Consider the following 24,733-nt stretch of genomic DNA (forward strand, 5'->3'; position numbering starts at 1 on the left):
AGATGTCAGAATACACAGCGTATCACAGTGTGTTGCACATGTGGCTGCAGACCAGTCAGGATGCTCATGCTGACCTCTGTGCACCACTGAAAACACCAGCAATGGACACATGAGCGTCAGAATTGGAGCGATGGAAGAAGGTAGGCTAATATGATGAGTCACATTTTCTTTTACATCACGTGGCTGGCCAGGGTTGGAATTTATGTAGGCAATATTTGATATTGTATAAATTTGATACTGCGCGTCATTTCCTGGGGAACACCTGACTGGATGCACCATGGGAAAAAGACGAGCTAGCAGTGTGACGCTTTAGACAATGTTCTGCTGCAAAACTTCGGGTAATTCATCAATCTGGATGTTACTTTGACACGTTCCACCTGTCTAAGTCTTGTTGCAGACCATGTACACCCTTTCATGGAAATGGTGCTCCCTGATGGCTGTGGTGTCTTTAGGCAGGATCATTCACCCAGCCACAGAGCAATGGTTTGAGGAGCACAACAATGCATTTGAGGGTTTGACCTCCATATTCCCCAAATCTCAGTCAAATCAGGCATCTGTGGGATATGCTAGAGTCTGATCCATCAAGGCTCAACCTCGCAACTCACAGGACTTACAGGATCTGTTACATTGGAAGCAAAAGGGGGACCAAGACAATATTAGGCAGGTGGTCAATAAAATTAAATAAAATTTTATTTATACAGCGCCAACCAGGCTCAGGGAGGGGCGGGGCCATCTGCTGCGACCGGTTGGGGTGAGAGAAGGAAGACAGGATAAAGACATGCTGTACGTATGATTCAGTGCAGAGAGGTCTATTCACACATAGTGAGTGAGAAAGGTGACTGAAGAAGGAAAAACTCAATGCATCATGGGAATCCCCCGGCAGCCTACGTCTATTGCAGCATAACTAAGGGAGGATTCAGGGTCACCTGGTCCAGCCCTAACTATATGCTTTAGCAAAAAGGAAAGTTTGAAGCCTAATCTTGAAAGTAGAGATAGTGTCTGTCTCCTGAATCCAAACTGGAAGCTGGTTCCACAGAAGAGGGGCCTGAAAACTGAAGGCTCTGCCTCCCATTCTACTTTTAAATACTCTAGGAACAACAAGTAGGCCTGCAGAGCGAGAGCGAAGTGCTCTAATAGGGTGATATGGTACTACAAGGTCATTAAGATAAGATGGGGCCTGATTACTGATACCATATTAATGAGATTTTTAGGACCGAGTACAATAACCTCAGTTTTATATTACTTTTTATGTCGTCCTAGCACTGAACCCTGTGGAACTCCATAATTAACCTCAGTGTGTGAAGAGGACTCTCCATTTACATGCACAAACTGGAGTCTATTAGATAGATATGATACAAACCACTGCAGTGCAGTACCTGTAATACCTACAGCATGTTCTAATCGCTCTAATAGGATATTATGGTCGACAGTATCGAACGCTGCACTGAGGTCTAGCAGGACAAGCACAGAGATGAGTCCACTGTCAGAGGCCATAAGAAGATCATTTGTAACCTTCACTAAAGCTGTTTCTGTGCTGTGATGAGCTCTGAAACCTGACTGAAACTCTTCAATAAGCCTCTGCAGATGATCTGTTAGCTGTTTGACAACTACTCTTAGGTTGATCATATTTAAGATTGAAGCATTAATTAATGGCAGGACTTCTTTGAGCAGTCTTGTAGGAATGGGGTCTGACAGACACGCTGATGGTTTGGAGGAAGAGAGAAACCTTTTCTTCAATCAGTGATGAATAGTAAGATGTTCTAGCTTTCTTATAAAGCAGGAAACTATTTCTCCAGGCTAAATGATGATCTTCTAAATTTGTGATATGTCATTTTCTCTCCAGCTTACGAGTTATGTGCTTTAAGGTGCGTGTTTGAGAATTATACCAGGGATCAAGTGGTATGATTGTCACAGTACTATACCTGGTTACTGTATATTGCACCTCTACTGAATCTCTCCACTCTCCCTCTCTCTTTACGGTGTTTCAGAGTGGATTTTAACACCAAGAGAAGAAAATAAGCATTTCTTTTAATCTTCCATCTAGCCAGGACATATATTCTTTCTATACTTCTAATGACATGAATAATGCCAATTCCACAGGAAAATAGTGGGGAGTTGGAATCATTTTAATTTCATTGCTCACCAGCCTGGCAGTGGGAATTTTTCTGGGCATTGGAACATCGACAATGGGCAGCTCAGCATGTTTGGGGTACGCCTTAGCCAAGCAGTTGCTGGGTGGACTGCCTTTTGGTATGATTGCTGTGATCTTCACCCTCTCACAACCCTTCACAGAGCAGAAGGCAAACGTCTCTCTGTGATTGTGGGCTTTCACCTTCAGGAAGAGGAGGCTGCGAGACACACAATGAATGACAGGCATCATATGCTTTCCCTGACACTTAGCAACCAAAAACAAATCACACTGTTAAAGGTATTCCTGACATCTGACATTGCAATGCACAGAGGTTTCACAGTACACTCATGTCATCTAACCCTGAGCAGTCAGGTGATCAGTAATACCTACAGGTACACTTTTTTGTGAAATCTTACAGTGCCATCCATCCATCCTCTTAACAGTATATCAGTATATATCCAGGGTATGCCCAGCTTTATGTGTGCTTAGTCACAAAGGTCACACCTTTGCATCTTTTATTGTAGGAATGCCACATTTCACTTTGGGCTGATGTAGCTCTTATTTTACTGTAAGAGTGATCTTTTCTGTGTGTCTAATCCCTGTATATTTTTCCTAGTTGTCCTACTTCTGGTAATGAGTGTAATGTAGTGGTCTGTGCATGTGTCGGACCCAGTGTCTTCTTCCCAGTAGAAATATCCTCTGGCCAAGTGCAAGTGGTTGATCTTCTCCTTGTGAGTCGTCCTCACGAAGACGCCAGTCTTGCGGGTTTGTTTGGTCAGCCGATTGTGGATGTCTGACAGGATTGTGAAGGTGGTACCTTGCGGATAGCAGAGGCCCACATTGATCCAGTCATTCCTGAAACACAAGGGAAACACCAATCCAATCCAAATCCAATATGATCTGATTTAATTTCAAAAGCAAAAACATGGGGACATCACTATCAGGTATTTTTGTGTAAATGAAACTGAACCTTATGATTTACACAACAACACATGTACAGACTTAAAGTCAACATGATATAAGCTGATGTTAAACGAGCTACTGTGGCTGATTTCTAGCCTGCAGACACTACGAGGCAGGTTGAAAGGTGGAATTCAGCGAGCGACTAATGAGTATTACCTTTAATATCAGCTTAAATTCTAATTGACTGGTACCTTGATGTAACCTAAAAGTGCAACCACCACAGCTTACCAACCTGTCCAACAAAATGCATTACCATAAACAGAATGCTGTTTAGACTGCATGAACTGCCAAGTATATTCATGCAACCTTCAAATAATGCAGAGTTCAACTTGCTGTCAAACATATTTCATTATATGAAAAACCATTCACATCTTATACTGATGCAATATCTGATTTAAAAACTCTAAAATGATTTAAATGCAGTCCTTATATTGACTGTTTATCAGATGTCACTGAGCAGTCCTGACATTTCTCTGACCTTCCTCTTAATTTAAAATTGGTTTAACACTGAAAAGAAAAGCAGTGATGTGAACAAGTGGCTTCAGATTAACTAAGTGCAAAGTAACAAGCCTGCTTTGAAAATGTAAGGAGTGGAACGTAGATGTATTGCTGTTCAAATGTAGGGAGTGAGCATTAAAAGTTGCCAGTTGCATAATGACTGAAACTAGCACCACTGGGCTGTGAGGTCAGTTCCTTGATCATTAATGTGCAAATCGTCGTGACCATTAATTAACAACAACTAATCAAAGCCCACTGATCACTGATCAAAGACCAAATGTACCGTTACAAACTGTCACGGTGGGGAAACCTGCAGTCGGCTGAGACTGAAGAAGTCACCTGGATGAGTGACGAAACGTTTCTCCCACTGAAAACGTCCAGATGAGCAGACTCAACCTTTTGGGATTGTTAGAGGGTAAGATGCAGGGCGCACCATTTAAAGACTCACCAGTCTATCACAGATATGCATTAGTATTCAAAAATCAAAGTGTTTAATTTATACACTGTGGCATGGGGCTGATTCTCAGTCATTTGTGTGCAGCATACAGAATGCATGTTATTTGCATTTACATTGCAAAACGTTCTGATTACCTTAATGACTCTTCTGTCAGCTGCTCAGCTTAACTATTCAGGATCTGACTTCACAAAGCCACGCATGCTGTTTATCAATCATCAGTTCCCCTTAGTGGTCTGCTGAAAGGTGCCAGCTCTACTTAAAGACTAAATACATGAAAAAACACTAAATAAGGTCAAATATTACGTGAAATAAAACCTGCCATATAAACTGACTCAAATCAGATCTCTTTAACTCAAAAGCTTCTTCAAAATGAATCTTCTACAAGATTTTTTGTCAATATTTTTTAAAACAAACAAACGAAAACTGTGTCATTATATGAAAGTCAGACAAAAACATAATTAAACTCGTCAGTTTACTCTCAAAACAGGAACAAGATGTGGTTCGCTTCTTTTTACAGAAGTTTGCCTCACTTGCTAAACACCACAATGAGCTGTAGATGGAGCCATTGTTCTTTGCACAATCAGTGAAAATGATTCGTATTAGTTCTGTCATGTTTTGATTCAGGCCATCAGGGATTAACTGACAAGCTTGAAATAACAAACAGACTTCATGCAGTTTAAATAGCTCAGGGCCGCACCATGAAAGCCAGCTGAAGAGAGGCCAAAGCTCAAAAAGAAACTTTTCCTATTTTTGCAGCGAATCGTTGGAAAGAATGTTGAGAGGTGAAGGGGCTGATGGGCTCCATTTCATTCAAATTAATAACAGAAATCCTCTAAATATAGACTCTAGTTTCAAAGCAGAATCCATGTGTTCAATAAACTCCCATCATGTTCCCAATTACTTTAAAACTGTTTCATCTTTCTGTGCTAAGGTCAAGGGTCGACTCACCACAGTAGCCTGACACCTACCTACATTCCAACAGTCCATTTTGCTTAGGAAGTTTCCTAACTGACAGACCTGGAATTATCTGTGTGGTGGCCTTATGGCCACCACACAGATAATTCTTCCAATTCTTCCAATTCTCCAAATTTGTTTGAAGATTTGAAGAACTGGAACAGGAAATGACAATAAACCCCCTTTAAACTGGAAACAGGAAAGGAAAGGGGGCTTCAGTGCTTCCTTTATTGCTTCCTTATCATAGGATACACTGGACCATCCTGGGTCCACTGGGAGGAAAAAACATCCCGTCTAATAAGTCATCGTGATGGACCATCCAACCAATTATGAAAACAATCGACATAATAAACAAAGCAGATGATGGAAATGTTCACTGTAACTGCACGTTCATCCAAAACGTCCTGATAGATTTAACAACAGTTTGTTAAACTCACAGCTGAACTTGTTGTAATAAGAGCTGAAGAACACCATGTGAGCTCAAGATTATGATCTACATTAATGTTAATGTTCCGTATATTCAGCTTTCACCAGCAATGTCCTTGTTTTTAAGATTCATTCTTACTTGAGGTCAGCTGGGATAAGTGACGGACTGAGGGAATTTTACGGCAGTCAGGGAGGAGGAACTACTTTTGATCAACAACAGTAAAATACAAGAAAACAAGATGGATCTAATTTATATGCTATGGGACAGATTTACTAAGTGAGGAAATTTATTTTCATGTCACAATTGCAGGATGATCTAACAATGCACTGTGATTTATATACAACGAGGCAGCTGGTTCACTTCAGTAAAAACCAGCATTCTGCTGAGATTCAGTGGCTCAAAAATCCAGTGTGAGCTCAAGTTTCACACTCTAAAAACAGCGAGGGAAAATAAATAAATCAATATACTTTTAATATAAGAAATAGCTCTTATGATAGAAATCACTAAGCACCGGTGCAGAGGGTTCTGAGGATTAGGAGTCAGGTGGAGCTCAGGGTTTATCTAGAGGAGAGCTGCATTATTACAAACTATTCAACCATATAAACCTGAACTCTGTGTGGAACGGCTGAGCTGTACAATGTGCAGAAGAACTGATGGCACATGCAGTCCTTGCTGTCTCTCACAGTGGTGTCCAGAAAACCATGAAATCCTGGTCTTATTAGAGAGGACGTCCATGCTGCTTCAGAAAGTGTAGCTGGACGGATAAGCTACATAAAAATTCTTAGGCATGGAAACAGACGCAGAACTGCAGTCTTACATAGTTCTCTCAACTATTTCCTCCAGCTTCAGCCAAAGATTTGATCAATTTATCTTTATTTAACGTTTAGTTAAAACAACTGTGCTTGACTTGTGCCACGATATGCGGAGGCAGATTGTTTGGATTCTTTTTACGTGAGGACCCAAATGCAAACATGACAGACAGGGGGGGCCTGGAATAGTCACGAGGAGGGGAACATGGGAACTAAATGTTGTAAAACTCAGACATGAGGATCAAACGCACAGAGGGGCACAGAGGACAAAGACACAAGGGGAACATAAAAAACAAATAACTGAACTGATCACAAGTAAACTCAGAGACGTAATAAGAATGAACTCAGAACTAACCAGTGAAAATAATAATAATACATAGCAGATACCAAAACATCATGTGACGTTATGCACCGTAGAGGCTGAAATACCCTGTGAAGTCGAGGCACACAACTGATGATGTGTTCCGATGGTAAAGCTTCTGGGCTGCTTTCTCACAGCAGCCGTCCCTCGAGACTTTCTCCATTTGAAGCAATGCATCATCGGGGACTGTAACATCCAGTCCTTTTATACTTCTAAACTAAGACTAAAGTTACTGGATTAGACACACTTAAACTTTGTCAGGATGGCGCTATGTTGAGCTCTACTGCTATTATGAGGAACCAAATTTATGAAAAGTCTGTGAAAAAATAACCTACCATTATACTTCCATCAGACCAGGACACCCAATAGCACAAGGGTAAGTATTCAAAGGAAATTGAAAAGACTGAAGAACCATGTTAGCTTCTCTTAATTGGCTCCCAGGATAGAATTTCAAATCTTTCTATTTATATACAAAGTGTTTAATGACCAACCTCACACAGTGTGTGTGGTACAATGGTCCAACAGTACAGACACTGGTGCTGTTAACGTGCTTTGAGTAAAAAAATGTTTCTAAGTTTATTCACTGACTTGTTGAAGTTGATGAGCCAGATGGTGACCTCAGCAGGTGCCGCCTGGTCCCAGTGGATGGTGTAGCCTTTGGCCAGGGTGACCACTGGCTGGAACTGCTGGTAAACTTTCCGCTTGTCCAGGGCGCCTTCAAGTGTTAGGGGTCGATCAGGGTATTCATCCCTCACTATCTGCATGTTAAGGTTGGCAGGATTTCGTGTTTGAACATAGATCTGAAAAAAAAAAGAAAAGAATGCATTGCATATAATAATATATAAAATCATAGAAGTACCTGATTTAGTAGAAGTATCACGTTTTAGTTATTCAATTAGTATAGCCACTCTGACTTCACTCTGTGACAATCCTTTCTCTTCCAACCACTTTGTTCACTCTATACATGTTCGGTGCTCTGTATTGTAAACCCGACACCCTCATTGTGGCGTCTCTACTTTACAATATAAAGTGCTGTGAGGTGACTGTTGTGAATTGGTACAGGTCACTATGTTTGTTCATACACTGAATACCTGTACATGATGCACACAGATATGGATCCAGATTCAACACTAGCCTCTAATTCACTTTGAAAGATGGGAAGTCATGACATTGGTTCACTTTGCTTTGCTTGTGCTACTGCAATATAGGTGTCAGCTAATTGAATCACATTTACTTAAAATGCCCAGAAGCGTGAGGTTGACGCTTGTGCAGCTGGTTGGTTCGATTTAATATGAAGGAGATGAAGTTGACCTTGGTGGTGTGCAGTGGCATGAGTCACTAGTTGTTGTTGCTATGATGAGCCCCCCAGGAAAGATACCACACCAAGACATCAGGCACACACCCACTGAAGTAATACATGTATTTGAATCCTGGCTAAGAACTGAAGTGCCTCTGGTTTAGTGACTAATGACAACCTTTCTAAAACAGGTTGTCATTAGTCACTAAAAAGGGAGAAAGGTGCTAGAGTGTGGTCATGGTGCATTTTAGTGTAAGAAGGTCTGTCCTTGTGATTTTGTGTCCCACTGGGTTTGACTGCCACCAGTCAACTGTCCAGCTGTCGAAGCTCCTGCTCCTCGTTGGTCCGGGCTGGTGGCTGGTGTACATTCCCTTCTGGGCCCAGTTTAATGTAAGGGTAAAGCTTTCTGTGGCTTGGCTTCTTTTTTTACACAATGAGGTTGCTGGCGTTATGTCCAACCCATGTGCAGTTTGGGAGGTTTGTCAGTTTAAGTACTATGTTTCCTTTAACCTAGGTGGCCTGCCTAACATGACCTCCCACCTAGGCTAAAGAAAACATTTTACATTGGACTGTCCTTTTTCTAGCCAGAAGGTTATTGAACTCCTTTACATTTGGGGCATTGGTGTGAACCAGGAAGTATATGCATGCTAGTGGGCCCTGTTTGGAACACCTTTTGGCCTCCAACATGCTCCAGGATCCCAGATGTTCTGCCTGTGCATACAAAGCGGGAGGTGATGGAATCGCTGAGGAGGCTGAATGACAAGTGAGGTCAACTTATGCCCTTCACTCTTTTTCAGCTAGCATTTAATTATAATTAATTATAATTATGAGAAGTCAACACCTGACTATTTGTGTTGTGGAGTATAAACAAATACAGCTTTGCACACAAAGACTGTTTGTGATCGAGGCTCATTGTGAGGGAATGCAAAATCCATTGTGTATTTGTTGGCTTTATTGCACAAAGAAGCAGACATTTCCCAAAACATATTCAGAACATCAGAAAATAACTGGTGTTAAGAAGGACTTGAAACAGCACTTTATTCTTATCCCTTCTGACTCTTTTTTTTCAAGAGTTTTCAGATACCCCAACAAACAAGTTTCACGGGCTGATATAAATGAAAATGCACACAATCAAGCAGAAATGACATTTGTGTTTGTGAAGACTGATATATGAAGATGAATGAATGAGGAATCGGGTGTGACACCTGCTGACCCACCTGTGCATAGTGCCCACTGCAGATAGCACCCTTCCAGTCAGGCACATCAATGCAGTCAGGGTGACGAAGCAGCCAGTTGTCTTCTTTAACCAGGAAAGCTCCGGGATACTCACTGACCGATCCATCAATATCATGGAAGATGGTCGTCTTGTCCCCGTCCATCTGCATTTTACTGAACCAGGGACCCGGCTCCCCAAAAAATACCCGAGATGTAATCTATAAGAGAGGGATGCATTAGTCTAGAGCCATTTACTGTGGCTTTCTGTGGTGCTACGCATCATTCACATTCAATATTCCAAATGTGTTCAGTGTTTCTTTATTTTCAACATTTAAAACATGGCTCTATATTTGAATATATTTGACATTTAGCTGAGAAATATCCAGAATTATTCAGTCGATCTGATAATCTACAAAAGTGGAACATACAGGACAATGGAACTGGAATACAGTTTTCAAATAACAAGAGTATTTTAAAATGCTTTTGTGTAAAGCTACAGTTGTCGGTTTTTCTTCCAAATGAAGCAAAGATTCAAGTTTGTAAAAACGTGTTAAACCAGTGTCTCTGGTTTTGTGTATTTCACACAGAAGTGGACTCACAGGTACATGGTCAAAGGTGATGTTGGTGACATTATTGTTGGGGCAGCTCTGCCACGAGTTGTTGAGCCTGAAGCCAAAGGCGCTGGTGTGCCTTCCGTTTAGTGCCGTGTATTTCCTAAATGTACAGTTCTGTACATTGATCGGCCCATCGTAGATCTGCATGCCTCGGATTGGAAAATCACTGCTCAAACACAGATGCACAAACGTCGTCATTGATGTTTGGCTCTACATACACGGGAACAGAAGCTTCAGAAAGTCACTGAACTGAAAAGAGACGCGCAACTACAGCACAATGTGTTTCTTTGAGACAAGCCTTCAAGGAGCTATAAAGGCTAGTTTTATTTTCATGTGCAGCAAAATGCATGGCTGTATGACACATGTAGTCAACATCATCAAAGATGTTGTGTGTTAGCTAACTACAAGAGAAAGTACTACACAAAAATAAAGAGTAACCAGCATGTCAGCAAGTCTTTGGTGAAACATGTTATTAACTGGCTCTGTGGGAGAACTTTAATCAGAACGTACTCTTTTGTTATACTAATTCTTGTTGTGTAGATTTTTTGAGGACGTTCTGTTATTAACTTGCATTTAAAAAGGATGCATCAAGTACACATTTTGATGAAAAAAAATGTCCACAAATGACTCCCCGCTGTGGGTGTCACTAAAAAGCTTTTCTTTACAGCAGCTCTCAAGAAGTGGTCAGCAATGCAGAACATGAGAGCGCAATAGTGTCAGAGAATGTTAGTCTGAACTGCAGATTAAGGCAGAAGTGGTTTCAATTATATTCATTTTTCCAATAAAGGGATCTCTAATAATACCACTGGTGAGACGTTCTTTTTGTACACTGCCCAGGTGGCCAGAGCACGGGACTGATTTCTGAGCATACAAATCTGGCTCTCACACATGCCAGCCTCGATCAAACTGTTATTTGACACAGACTAAAAAAGTGCAGTCAAATAAGGTGTTAACTGCAATGGCCACACATACTTTGTTTTTGCAAAACAGGTTCTTATGAACCGAGTAGTTCCAGAGTCATTACTGACGCAGAAAAACTAGTCCATGCATTTGTTACTTTGAGTCTGGACTACTGCAAATTTTTATGATCCCTATAATTATCATGCAGTTAAAAGCTACCTGGAAAGCATTCAAATGCTGCTGCAATGGTACTGATTAGAATTACAAAGAGAGACCACTTTCTCCCACATTAGTTTCTTGTGATTGGTTCCCTGTTAAATAGAAACATGGAATTAAAATACTTTTCAGAAATAAAGTCTTAAATGACACGGTTCCATCTTGAAGACCTCATATGTTAGTATGATTTTAATACAGCATTATGCTCTGTGGGTGAAGGCTGAAGTCCTCAAAGTAAACACGGGAGGCTATCAGGACTTGCTCACGAGGAAATAGCTCCTTTTGGGTTCAGAAGACCGACAGACTCAAGTTTTCTCTCTCCCATAGTTTGTGTTTTTCCTCATTTGTCTTTACTCCTTCTTTTGTCTCGTCTTTTCCCTTCCCCTCCGCCCAGTCATAGCAGAAGGCTGCCTGGACCTGCTTCTGTACTCTCTTCTTGTTAAAAGGGAGTTCTTCCTCCCCACTGTCACCAAGTGCTTCATAAATGGTGTCATAATACAATTTGAAAAACATTGTAAAAAATACAGTTGTGACCTTGTAATAAATAAAACTGATGTGAACAGAATATTATAAGCATAGTGAAGTAAATCAACCTTACCACGACATAGTGACAGTGTAAACATAAAAAACCACAATATCTGTGTTTTTAAAGCAATTATTAAATGTACATTTTGCTTTTCAAACAGAGTTTTTTTTTATCAGTTGCTAAGAGTAAAAAAACTAAAAATAAAACTTCTGAAACACCACTATTGAGAAGAGAGTTTGTGAGCTTAAAAACAAAAATAAAATTAGCTGTAATCACCACTTACATGCCACGTGGCAGGGTCCTGTCAGTAAGGTCAGGACCCCCAGGGCCCCAAATCCTCTTGTCTGGGAAAGGCATACCACGATTGTCACTTTCACCCACAAAAAGTGAATTCTTCACCTGCTGATGAGAGCCGTCATCTTCTGGAAATGTGCCTCCACTGCACACAGACATTGTGAGTAAAGTCATGTAGTTAAAATCTGTTTTCTGTTGTTGATTATGTAAAACTTAAACATCCAAGGCCCTGAAAATATACAATACAACATGCCAAAGCTAAAAAACAATGGAAAAGCACATCACTGTGATTTAAATGCGTGTCAGAAGCTACACACTAACATCTTGGTTACACTCTGCTATTATAATTGCAGAGTTTATGCATCGGTTATTAAGCAATCCTTGTGCAGCACAGTAAGAATATATGAGTTGGTTCACAAAAGATAAAAAGAATAGTTGTTATTTATAACAAATTAAAATGTAACAGTGTGTGCTTTTCCAAACATTTTAGCTTAGCTGCTATATACAAGCTAACCGGCAACCAAGGTAACATGTAGCAATATGTTCACCAGAAACAGAAGAAATCATTTGCAAGCAGCGTCTCTCAAGGGCACCTGCCTATCTAACATCTGCCTGTAGTTGTGGTCAGAAGTTTACATACACTCATGTCAGGGTCATTTTAGGATTTCTGGTTTGAATTGTTCCTTTTCAAGGGTTGAATGATCATAGAGCTGGATTCTAAGTATAGTCCACAAATCCCCAACATGGCTGATGTTGGGGATTTGGGAAGGCCTTAATGTTAGCCTGCTTTATCCACTCCAAAACCAGTTTTGATGTATATTTAAAATCACTTTCCTGTTGAGCTTAAAAATGCTGAATTTGGAGCAGAAGCATCTCTCTTGGTCAGCACCCTCTCAGTCCATGGCAATGTAAACGTGCTTCACTGTAGACAGTGACGATAGTGTTCCTGCAGTTTCCAGCTCATTGCGAGCTTGAGCCCTTTTGGTTCCTGGGTTGTTCCTGAACATCCAAACCGATTTCCTCTCGTCTCTGGGTGACAGTTTGGGTCTTCTTACAGAGCCAGGCAAAGTTTTGACACATTGACACAACTGTACTCGTGTGCAGTTATTTGAACTGATGATCTCAGAATCTGCAGTTGCTTAGAAATGGCTCCAAGAGAACTTTTCAATCAAACTTCTGTTGAGCTCTTAGACTTTCCTATTGTCCTGGGAAGAGAAACTACCAGCTGTTGTCAATCATATTCACTAACCAGGAGTTAATAAGCCTTGTAAACTTAAAAGACATTGTAGAACTTCAGCACGACTTGTTAGTTCCCAAATCCACACACGACTGTGTGGATTTGGGAACATCAAAATTCAATTCAAACTTATGCACCCAATTCTTGGTGTTGTTTTTAAGTCATTAATGTATGCTACACCCTTGAAATAGAAAAGTTCAGAGACATAATTAAAAGCCTAAAATTACCCTGACATTCATGCCCATGATGCGTGCATGTAAACTTCTCACCACAGCTGTGAGTTATATAACAACAGGAAATTCTGGTATCCATTAACCCTTTAAGACCTACCAAGTCCACCAGAGCTTATATTATATTTTTACATGCTGTAGTGCCATTTTTGGGAGCATTTCAAGCTGCCATCAATACAACTGTTATAGCCCAGATTTTAATAATATGTCTGCATTAAGTGCATAGCAGTTACATAAATTGCAAAAAAGTGCAATAAACTATAACAAAATTTTAAATCATTTTTGTTTTTTTTAACATATATTTCTAGTTAGAGAAATTTAAGAGGTTTATCCCTCAAAACTGTAAATACAAAAAAGTTGCACAAAATAGTTTCCTACCACAGGAAATTTATTTTGAGTGTCTTCATAGTTTTATTTTTGAAATACACCAATTTTTAAACACTGCAGGAAAAACGAAAATAAATATAATAGTGCAAATTTGCAAAAAAACAGCATGTGCATCAAAATGTTTCTGTATTAAACATGGAGTTTCTTTTTAGGTTATATTTAAGTCTCCCTAAAAAGCTGATTCTGTTCATCTGGACGTAGTGTTTTCAGTGGGAGAAACGTTTCATCACTCAGCCGAGTCACTTCTTCACTTTCAGCTGACTGCAGGCTTGGTCAATGGTCAATTTATGTGAAAAGTCTGAGGAGGGGGCCTAACGACACATCTTTCACCATCATACAATGCTGTGATTGCAACCATTCCCCAAATCTCTGTGAGTGGTACTAAGGTGGTGGTTTTCACATCTTAAGTTGTTTTCAATAAATTGCATGCTCAAAAAAAAAGTTTTTGTCCTTTGTGTCTGTGTGTGTGTGTGTGTGTGTGTGGGGGGGGCACAAACACTGATTTAGTATGGATAGAAGGCTGAGCCTTAGGTATTTGCAAATTTAGGTATTAGGTTAGTATTGATAATGTCTCCTGTCAGGAGAAAACGTTTTGTCAATTCTTGCCATCACACTCCTAAGCTACTTCTCACTCTGCATCAGAGCACGCCTTTTCTAACAGGATCCTGAGGAGACTCCATATAAGGCATTTTCCAATTAGGCAGAGAGAGAGAGAGAAAGTGAGCAGGAGAACAATAAACGCATACAACAGCCCTTTTATTTCTAACATGATTTAATAAAGGGGGAGTCTTACCTTGCTAAAGTGAGGCCAATGCCATTATCAGCAAATCTACCGAAAAAAGGAATATTATCATTAGAAGCACAGAAACACAGGAACAATGTGATGTTCCCATGGATACACACACACACACACACACACACACACACACACACACACACACACACACACACACTAAGAGACTAAAGCAGATAGCAAGTTATTGTTAGATGGGAGTGAACGTGCAGAAAAAACACTTGCTTTGTTCGACATGCATCACTTTCAGTGACATTCACTTGCACTAGAAGTTGATCAGCTTTACTTATTCACTTGTTTATTTTACTTGGGTGACAAGTAAAATAAACAAGTAAAATCACTCAGTGTGTGTATCACTCACTGGCAGTCATCTAACCACACATCCCCTCCTCTCAGCCAAGCTCCATGGTACTGGTTCTTATAGGCAGTGAAGTGATGGATGAGAGCTGGGACTCTAGGTTTGAACGGGTCAGAATCCTGATGGGGGCCATACCTAAACAACAGAAGGACATACAGTGCTAATATTTAACAATATTTTTCAAGGCTGCAAAGGAGCAATTTATATAAACTGTAATGTTGTAGCTTTTTAAATGGTCATTCATCCATCCATCCATTTTCTTTTGCTTATCTGGGGCCAGGTTGCTTGGGCAGCAGCCACAGCATTGAAGCCCAGACGTCCCTCTCCCTAGCCACCTCCAACATCTTATCTGGGGGAACACTGAGGTATTCCCAGGCCAGTTGAGAAATACAGTTTCTCCAACGTGTCCTGCGTCTGCCCTGGGGCCTCCTCCTGGTGGGACATGCCCAGAAGACCGAACTCAGGAGGCGCCCAAGATGCATCTATGTGGAGGAGTAGCTCGTGACCATAGGTGAGGGTAGGGACATCGATCTGGTAAATCGAGAGCTTCGTTTAAATACTCAGCTCTCTCTTCACCATGACAGACCAGTGCAGCGCCCGCATCACTGCAGTTGCAGCAACAATCCGTCCGTCCGCTCCCCTGTCTCCGCACTTGTGAACAAGACACTGAGACACTTAAACTCCTCCACTTGGGGCAGCAACTTGTTCCTGACCTGGGCGCTCCAGCCGTTTCCGGCTAAGGAACATGGCTTCAGTCTTGGAAGTGTTAATTCTCATTACCATTGCTTTACACTCAGATGCGAACCACTCTAATGTGAGCAGGAGGCCTCCACCTGGTGAAACCAGAAGAACCACATCATCTGCAAAAAGCTGAGACAACAGTCTGAGACCACCAAAGTGGAAGCCTTCTGCCACTTGACTACACCCTCTGTCATCACTGAATTGAAAAAATTCTAAAAATTATGCTCAGAATCGCTGACAAAGGGCAGTCCCGGCATGGTCAACACCCACTGGGAATTAGTCAGCCTTATTGCCGTCGATGTGGACCAAGCTCTCGCAGTGCTTGTTCAAGGACTGAACGCTCATAGCAGCCCCATACTCCCAAAGCACCTCACACAGAATACCCAGAGGGATGTGGTCAAATATCCAAGTCCACAAATCACATGTAGACCAGTTAGGCCTACTCCCACCCACCATCAAATATTCTTGAGAAGATAAAGAGCTGGTCCAGTGTTTCATGACCAGGATGAAAAGTGTATTGTTCCTCCTGCATCCAAGCTTCGACTAATGGTAAGAGTCTTATTTCTAGCACCTTGGCGAAGACTTTGCCGGGGAGGATGAGGAGTGTGATCATCTTACAGTTGGAGCACACTCTCCGGTCCTACTTCTTCAACATGGAAACAACCACCCCAGTCTGCCAATCCAGAGGCACTGTCCAAGATCTCTATGTGACAGATCTCACCCCCAGTGATGGATGAGTCATCCCACATGAGTCTCCAGGTGGAGCAACCTCGAGAACCCCACCTATGGACTCCAAGAATGCTGGGTAATTTAAACTATCATTTGGCACATAATTTTAATCCACAAGAGTAAAAGAGCAGTTCAACAAACGGGATGGTAAGTAGTAAACGGACTGGTTCTTATACAGTGCTTTTCTATCTGAGCACTCAAAGCACTTTACACAACTTGTACATTCACCCATTTGCACAAGCACTTTTTTCTAAGTGCTTCCTGTCCAATAATCACATGCATTCATCGGAGAGCAACATGGGGTTAGTATCTTGCCCAAGGCATTTGGCATGCAGACTGGAGCAGACTGGGATCAAACCAGTCTTTGAGTAAATTAATAATTTTTAATTTTATTTATTTATTTTTACCAGATAGCCATATGTGTGCGACTAGTATCTTTTATTACTTGACAGCATCTTTATCTTATTAATGATTAATAACACAAAAACCTTCATTGCACTGACAGATCTACACTTTCTTTCTCCAGTAAAAAGTTTTTCTGCCCATTTAATTGGCCTGTGCACTGACAATATGAAAAAGAGCACACCCAGTGCTCACGAAAACATTAACAGGAAATGTCATCATTACAGACTAAACTCATCACACTGAATCACACTGGGTGGGATGTGATTTCTCATGCAGGGTGTTTGTTACAGGGTCTGACCTGGCTCCTATCAGAGACAGGAAGGGTCTCTTGTCCTTGTTGTTTGCCTGGGTCGTCTTAACTCCATTATCAAGGATCATTCCAGCCTAAAATAAAAAGACAACAGAAATTGTGAGTTTGTTTGCCCTGTATGTAGAATTTTTAAAAAGACATGGACTTTATTTATTTATGCGAGAGGTAAAGCCGTGTGCTTGGAGAGCAGATCGCTGTGTTCAAGGATTATTCAAAGATTATCACCATTATGAGACGAAACACATGAAGGAATCCAAGAACCCGACTGATGCAGAGCAGGAATAGACTTGAGACTAGCAAAAGGGCTTTTTCACAAAGTTTACACATCCAGGGACAGAGCAGTCAAGACCAACTTTGTGATTTCCCACAACATTACAAAAACCAATAAGCCTTTGACTGATTTAGAGTTTATCAAAGAGTATTTGGTGGTGCTCTAACACGCCTTGAAAAAAATGAAGGATTTGAAAACGCCCCTCTCCAGGTAAACCAAGATGGACTGTGGGCATTATGGGAAATCTGGAGCTTCAGTTTAAAAACAAAGAGGACAGTTTTCATGTTTTCCTACTTAGTCAAGGACCAGAGCAGCATGGTTACTCATCTTTATACAAAAGAGGTACCAGCAGAACTTTAAGTCGATGTTACAGTTGGATTTTTATTTGTCTCTCAAAGGGGAGAAGTTTCCACACATGAGCAGACATGTGAAGATGTTGGCTCTCTTTGGAGCTACCTTTATAAGCGAACAAGCATTCTCAGGGGTGAAGTTTAACAAATCCAGGTGCAGATTCTGTGTCAGTGACGATGTCCACTGTCTCATGCATTTCCGCCTCAGATGAACGTGACTTTAATCTGCTTGTTCAAGCCCAAAACAGACCAGATTTCTCTCAGTGAAAAAGAAAAAAGAACTTAAAAACTGCAGATAAGTAAAAAAGCAACAGCACTTAGTATAACAGTTCTACATCTTTAAAATATTGCAAAAACAGTTTTAGAAATATTGATTAAACAGTGATAAAATGCTGGTACTACACCTATTTCACATTTTCCATAATTGTAATATCAACTCTTACCAGTAGCAGTTTATAAAGAGATCAAATTAATATTGAGAAGAATTGACAGGCCCCCTGGGTAAATTAATTGGTTTAGCGCTGATTTAACAAATGGTTTGTGGTTAATTTTGCATGTAACTCTTGTCATTATTTGGAAAAATGTCAAAAGTATAATAAATAAAAATATATATACTGTCAACAAGTTTCCAACTGAAGGTACAATTTTTATTCAGCAAATGAATTTTGAGTTGAAACCACTACCTTCGTCCTGTTTCCCTCCCTTAGCTGCAGGAGAAATGCATGAATGTTATGAAACATTTTTATTGGCTTCTTCAAGCAATAAATCAGGCTCAGTAGCAGAAGACTTCTTCTTTGCACCCTTTTCCAGACACATGTTGAGCAGCCCAGCATCAGGTCGTAATTCGCAGTAAACCAGCAACAGCTGCTAGCTCGTATAATCCCTTTTAGTAAAAACTCTGTTAACTCTTTTGGCCCCAACATATTTCATAGGTTTTTTAAAAAGCTGACCATTAACTTGACCTGCATTACTTTCCGTGGCATTTAATAATTGTAGATGTCAGGTGGCAGTGAAAACCCAAATGTTCCAAAAACCTGTGTTGGATCTAAAAGGGAGTCTATAGGGATTCCCTTTCTAACCTTAAGGAACTGCAGGTTCTGGAACATTTGTGTTTTCGTTAAAACGCTCGACTTTATAGTAGAGTTAAAATATTTTATAGCATGCTACAAAAAACACTTTAGTCTTTCATTTCAACATCTTTTCTTGTCTTCGTTTGTTCCTAGCTGACAGTCGACAGGGGAGGTCGTCAACGAAGCGAATACGTTGCCGTGGGTGCCGTAGGGTTTCCATCTTGGTCAGCGATCCACTTCCCGGCCTTGCGATCTTTGGCCTTGACCTTTGCTTGCTCCAGGGTTAGATGTCGTTTTTTAAGATCGTCATCAATTTGCTTGATCCAAGTCTTCTTGGATGCTTGATTCTTCAGCGGGCGGAGAGGTGATGCAGCAGAAGTCGATATCGGAGGCGATGGTTGCTCATGCAACAGACGTGTCCAAACCAGATTGCAGTCGTTTCTTCTGGATCAGCTCTTCCATCGAGGGTTGCTGGTGACATTGACTACGTTTTGTGCTGTTGGTAAGATGGTCGAGGAGGGACACTCTGATAACCTGATGCAAACAGTGGAAGACCTCAAACTTGTTGAGGTCGTGCTTGAGGATAGCAACTGCATAGTAAGTGACAACTCTGGGTTGTAATCAGTCTTAACTTAGAAGTGTGCCTGCTGTGGCTGACAGGCAGCTGAAGCCTGCAGCTGTGTGCTGGGTCTGCCCACGTTTGTGTACTTGTTTCCTTTTGGAACAGTTTTCATTATTAACTCCTTTCTTAGCTTACTTCTTAGTTATACAGGTTTGTTAGCATCAGGATGATAAGTCTTAGCTCCTCAACATGCCACTGACTACATCCATATTTTTTATACACTCCAACGTGTCTAAAATGGTAAATGGCCTGTATTTGTATAACGCTTTACTAGTCCCTAAGGACCCCAAAGTGCTTTACACATCCAGTCATCCACCCATTCACGCACACATTCACACACTGGTGATGGGAGCTACATTGTAGCCACAGCCACCCTGGGGCGCACTGACAGAGGCGAGGGGAGGCTGCCGGACACTGGCGCCACCGGGCCCTCTGACCACCACCAGTAGGCAACGGGTGAAGTGTCTTGCCCAAGGACACAACGACCGAGACTGTCCAAGCCGGGGCTCGAACCAGCAACCTTCCGATTACAAGGCGAACTCCCAACTCTTGAGCCATGATCGCCCCATTAAAATATAATAAAACATCTCTTCCTGTTAATCAAGCCACTTGTATACCAGTGTCACCAGTGTCACTAGACTGCTCTTCATAAATTCTGCTAACCTTACCATGACATCATGTAAATTTAGTGAGCAGCAGCAAATTGGGGATATACATGTGAGGGGCACAGAGATAAAAATCAATCAATAAATAAATGAAATCAATTTTACTTTATAAATTGTTTTAGACATTACATACAGGAAGAAAATAGGGATGAAGACTATAGAGTGAGAGCCGGGCTATGAGTGTCATATTATCTCAAACAGTGACAAAGGTTTCTGTTGGACTGAAAAAGGTGACAGGCCTTTAGGTGAAGTGAGGTGTTATTTATAATTCCTTCTGTTTTATAACACTAGTTTATCAAGTTTCAAGGTGAAGCCTCAGCTGACTGATTCCTGTTTGCTTTGCTGAAGTAACATTACACTGTTAACACTGTTGAGACTTGCTTTTGGTTGGCATGCATCTGTCTCTGCTGATATAAGACCAGTCATCATCACAGTCATGCCCCTAAAGCCTGAAAAGAGCTGCAGATTTTCAAATCAATCACCATAGATTTAGGAGGCAAGTAAAACTATGAAAAAATACAGTTACAGAGAACTGGGAAACATTTAAATAAAGGATAAATACACTGCATGAAATGTTCCCATATCTCACTTAACGAAGCTTTAAATCCAATCATCTGATAAGAAACATTTATTGAAACTTTCCTAAATCAAGCAAAGAATAACCCTACATGCTTCCCAATTTCTAATCCAGCCTTCTGTAGCATTTTCTTAAATAAAATAAAAAGTATCACAACAATAAAAGTATCCTAATGGCAGTGTGCTGCTTCTAAACAAAGACACTGCCATTGTGTTGCTGTTGAACACTCAACCAGCAGCCCTGAAACAACCTTTTCTCTCACACCAACCTCACATGATTTATGCTCCTGTTAGGATGATCCAAATTAAAAGTGCAGAAGGGAACGAGAGAGTGAGATGGAACAGGAAAGAAATCACTGTAGGGCTTGAGAAAGTAAGGCAATAACAACAGCGCTTCCCTTTCAGTGGTGCCTCATAAATCTCTCTCTGCTCCAGCTGTGCTGTGTTAGGAGCCACAGGTAACTCCAAACTCGGTCCTATCTCACCACCAATCTCATTCCACTCATCTGGCTTGCTTTCCTCCGTTTCTGTTATCTTGACTTTTTCCAACTATCTCTCTTTTTTTCTAACAGTTTGACCATTTCTCAGTTCTTGCACAAAAGTGTGTTCACACTATCACTGTGACTAAGTTACCGGTCGCTGCAGATGGCCCCGCCCCTCTCTGAGCCTGGTTCTGCTGGAGGTTTCTTCCTGTTAAAAGGGAGTTTTTCCTTCCCACTGTTGCCAGAGTGCTTGCTCATAGGGGGTGATATGATTGTGGGGTTTTCTCTGTATGTATTATTGTACGGTCTACCTTACAATATAAAGCGCCTCGAGGCGACTGATGTTGTGATTTGATGCTGTGTAAATAAAATTGAATTGAAGTGGGGACCACTGTATAACCATCAGTATCTTTGCTGGCTTTGTGGAAAAATGGATCCAATCCAATTCCACCATTTAAGGGAGGACAGGCCATCAGCACTGATGATGACGGCACTTTTAACATTAAGTGTTCATGTTTGGTGAGCTGTGAATTTAGCATTATCTGTGATATTCTTAGGGACTGTATTCTTTGAAATGTTCTACACGCACTTGTAAATGACAAGTGAAAGAAAATATTGCAAAGTAAGTTAACTATATACTATATGACAATTAAAACTCTGGAACTCTGGTCTGTCCTGAAAGAACTGGCTTACTGAGACTGCTTTCTGGGTCACAGGCAGGAGGATGGAGGAGTAGAAACAAATGAAGCTGACATTTGTATAGGATCAGCAATTTTCTTTCTTTAGTCTGATGTTCTTTATTATTCACCACATAAAACGTTACATCAAGTAGGCCCACAAAACACTGTTAAAGCTAGGGTAGGTATAAGTCCTAAGCCCAAAGCTCTTCTCCACTCTTACTTTGAAACACCAAATAAAATAAGCCTGTGCATGTGTCACAGGTTTGATTCAGAGGTGAGTGGGAGTTTGTCATTGTTTGTTTTTTTTACCATGGTGGAGTCTTAAGTAAGAAAACATTTTTCATAAATGGATTGGTTCTTATATAGTGGTTTTCTACTCTACTGGAGCACTCAAAGCACTTCCCATTCATACAAACAAGCTTTCTTCTATGCTTACTATCTAACATTTACACACATTTGTAGTCTGATTGATGCATTGGAGAGTAACATGGCCTGGCCTGTATTTATATAGCGCTTTTCTAGTCCCTAAGGACCCCAACCAGTCATCCACCCACTGGTGATGGCAGCTACATTGTAGCCACAGCCACCCTGGGGCGCACTGACAGAGGCGAGGCTGCCGGACACTGGCGCCACCGGGCCCTCTGACCACCACCAGTAGGCAACGGGTGAAGTGTCTTGCCCAAGGACACAACAACTGAGACTGTCCAAGCCGGGGCTCGAACCGGCAACCTTCCGATTACAAGGTGAACTCCCAACTCGTGAGCCACGATCACACCGTGGGGTTAGTATCTTGCCCAAAGATATTTGGCATGCAGACTAAAGCAGCTGGGGATCAAACTGCCAACTTTCTGATGACCTGCTGTATGTTTGACCATAATTAGCTACCCTGAACAATTCGGAACAAACGAATGAACAACAGTGTTTTCACACTTAGTGTAAATTACTGAGAGAGGTCTAACAAAAAAAGCTGATGTGTTGTTTGCTAGATTCAACTTTCAGTATACTTGTCGGGCAAAAACAAAATCCATGTTGCTACAAATTTTGGGGGGACAGGGTTTTGTATGATAAGGGATGCGAATTGATTCCAATATCGATATCACTTATTCGTTTAATTCTCTATTGATTGTCATTGCGAAACCAATGAGAGCTATTGGCTCTGCTTTGATAATCAAACACCAAATGAGTCAAATGAAGAACACCTCATTTCAATTATCTGGATGGGTGAGGCCATAGGTTTTGCAAAACTGTGTATTTGGATTGTGAAGTGAACCATTTAAATACATAATAGTGGGAGTAAACAAAATAATCATCCAAGCAATCAGATCACCTGAAATCAGTGTCATTGACCCAGTGTTTTGTGTTTGGCATTATGTTTATTATTATTAGCTCATCTGATGTTTAATTTCTTCATGGTTATCTTTATTAGTATGTAGGTTTCATTCTCAGGGTTTCCAGTTCTGGGTTTATTTCCTGTGTCGTTCTCCTGGTGCTTTGTTCGTGTCCCTGACTTTGTCTTTAAAGGTCTGTGTCTGTTATCACTGTGTCAGCTTGTGTCTTCCTGTCGTCTTGTGAATTAGGATCAGCTGTGCTTCCCTCCTGTGTGTCATTACCTGATTACCTTGTGTGTGTGTATATAGTTGGTGTCGGTCTGTCTGTGTAACTGTGTATTTCCGTGTCTCTTTTCCTGACATTCTCCGTGCCGTTTTCCCGTGTTTGTATGATTTCAGGTTTGTTCTCTAGTTTTCCTCAGTTTAGGTTATCGCTTAATTTTGTCCTCACTTCTGTTCATTGTCACTCACTGTAAATAAACTCACTCGCATCACCGCCGTTGTCTGATACTTTGGTCCTCCTTCACAACACCACACGACTGCTGCCCCAGCCGTGACACACAGTTGGTTTCTACTTTCCCCTTTTTTAATATTGGTTATAATCTTATTGTAGACTGATGAACACTTACGTCTTTAAGAATCCTTTTATAGATTTTATCCTTTCCCAGATTTGTGGAAGTTGTTGTGATAGAGGCACAGTTTACATGGTCATGGAAAGAAAAGACTTTGCCAGTACCCAGTAACTTCAACCTTATCTCCAAGCAGAAGACTGAACTTCTTTTCGTTAGCTCACTTCCTGCTTGCTCTTTCCAACAGTAAATAACTGATTACTTAATGTGTTGAACAAGTAGAGACAAATTCCAACTTTTTATTCATTTTTTAGTCAAATTCCCTATCACAGCTTTCTTTATCTCCCCACAGCAGTTCATCCTCAGACTCACCCTGAAGTTGGAATGGGCTCTGTTGTTGGTGAACTGGCCCATAGGTGTGTGCTCTGTATATCCAGGCGAGTATGACCCATTTGAGGGGCCTGTCGCCATATGGTGGAAAAGGAACCAGAAGCCTGTTTCCTGAGGGTTTACACACAAATAGACATGTAGTTACAAACAGAGCTATTAGGATAAAATGTTTTAGTTTAGAGTAACTACTTTATCTGTAAAACAAAAACTATCTGTATTTCTGTTCATACACAAACATGTGCAGACTCCTATACATAAACATAACCACATAATCAGTTTTGCACTTTGCATGTCAGCCTCTGTTTTGCTATTGTTCTTTACAAGTGTGTAAATGAGAAAAGTTCTTATACTGGTGAGGATAATTGACACTTCCTCCCAATGGATCCTGGTGAAATCCTCAAAGTAAGATCATAATTGGCACTCTATCATAGTGAAAGTATGGCAGGGCGTCTGTTGTCTGCTTGTTCCAGACGGTGATAGAAGTATACAGCCATTAATCTGACCTGGCAATGTGGTAATGAGAAAGAGCTCCACCTGGAGAAACAGGGGATATAGGAGGGGTGGGGAAGGGTTGAGAGATGAGAAAGTGACAACTCACCTCCGAGCCTGCAGCCGCACAGTTGATGAGGTTGTTATTAGGGTTGGCAATCCAGAACGTGGAAGTTGCACTATAGAAGAAGATTGTTGTAAAAGAAAAAAAATGTTGGATTTCACATAAATAGTTTAAATCAGTAATGCAGAGGAGAAGAAGGAGAGAAAATAGCTTCTAAATTGTCAGAGTGTCGTATGTGCAAAAATGGACATAATTTACGTCTATGTCTGGATCTGAAATCAGTCCTGCAGGGTGCTAGAACAAGAAGGAAACTCTACACGAGTAA

General features: G+C 41.0%; 1 protein-coding gene across 2 annotated transcripts in view; it reads right to left on the reverse strand.

Annotated features, from left to right (window-relative positions):
* Positions 1 to 24,733, reverse strand: part of cemip (cell migration inducing hyaluronidase 1) — a 155,115-nt gene that overhangs the window by 16,193 nt on the left and 114,189 nt on the right. For both annotated transcript variants that reach the window (XM_086296398.1, XM_086296405.1), the window contains exons 15-25: positions 24,454 to 24,523; positions 23,838 to 23,966; positions 16,841 to 16,926; positions 14,671 to 14,802; positions 14,310 to 14,345; positions 11,652 to 11,807; positions 9,712 to 9,892; positions 9,115 to 9,330; positions 7,189 to 7,400; positions 2,801 to 2,986; positions 2,144 to 2,348 (exon numbers count right to left, since the gene is read on the reverse strand). In XM_086296398.1, coding sequence (XP_086152524.1) covers positions 2,144 to 2,348; positions 2,801 to 2,986; positions 7,189 to 7,400; positions 9,115 to 9,330; positions 9,712 to 9,892; positions 11,652 to 11,807; positions 14,310 to 14,345; positions 14,671 to 14,802; positions 16,841 to 16,926; positions 23,838 to 23,966; positions 24,454 to 24,523 — 1,609 coding nt within the window. The remainder of the gene's footprint in view (positions 1 to 2,143; positions 2,349 to 2,800; positions 2,987 to 7,188; positions 7,401 to 9,114; positions 9,331 to 9,711; positions 9,893 to 11,651; positions 11,808 to 14,309; positions 14,346 to 14,670; positions 14,803 to 16,840; positions 16,927 to 23,837; positions 23,967 to 24,453; positions 24,524 to 24,733) is intronic.

The sequence above is a fragment of the Aulonocara sp. 'chitande type north' Nkhata Bay genome, linkage group LG1 (assembly GCF_057382095.1).
Source record: "Aulonocara sp. 'chitande type north' Nkhata Bay isolate Kocher_YH1m ecotype deep benthic linkage group LG1, A_spYH_male_GT1.1, whole genome shotgun sequence".
NCBI lineage: Eukaryota > Metazoa > Chordata > Actinopteri > Cichliformes > Cichlidae > Aulonocara > Aulonocara sp. 'chitande type north' Nkhata Bay.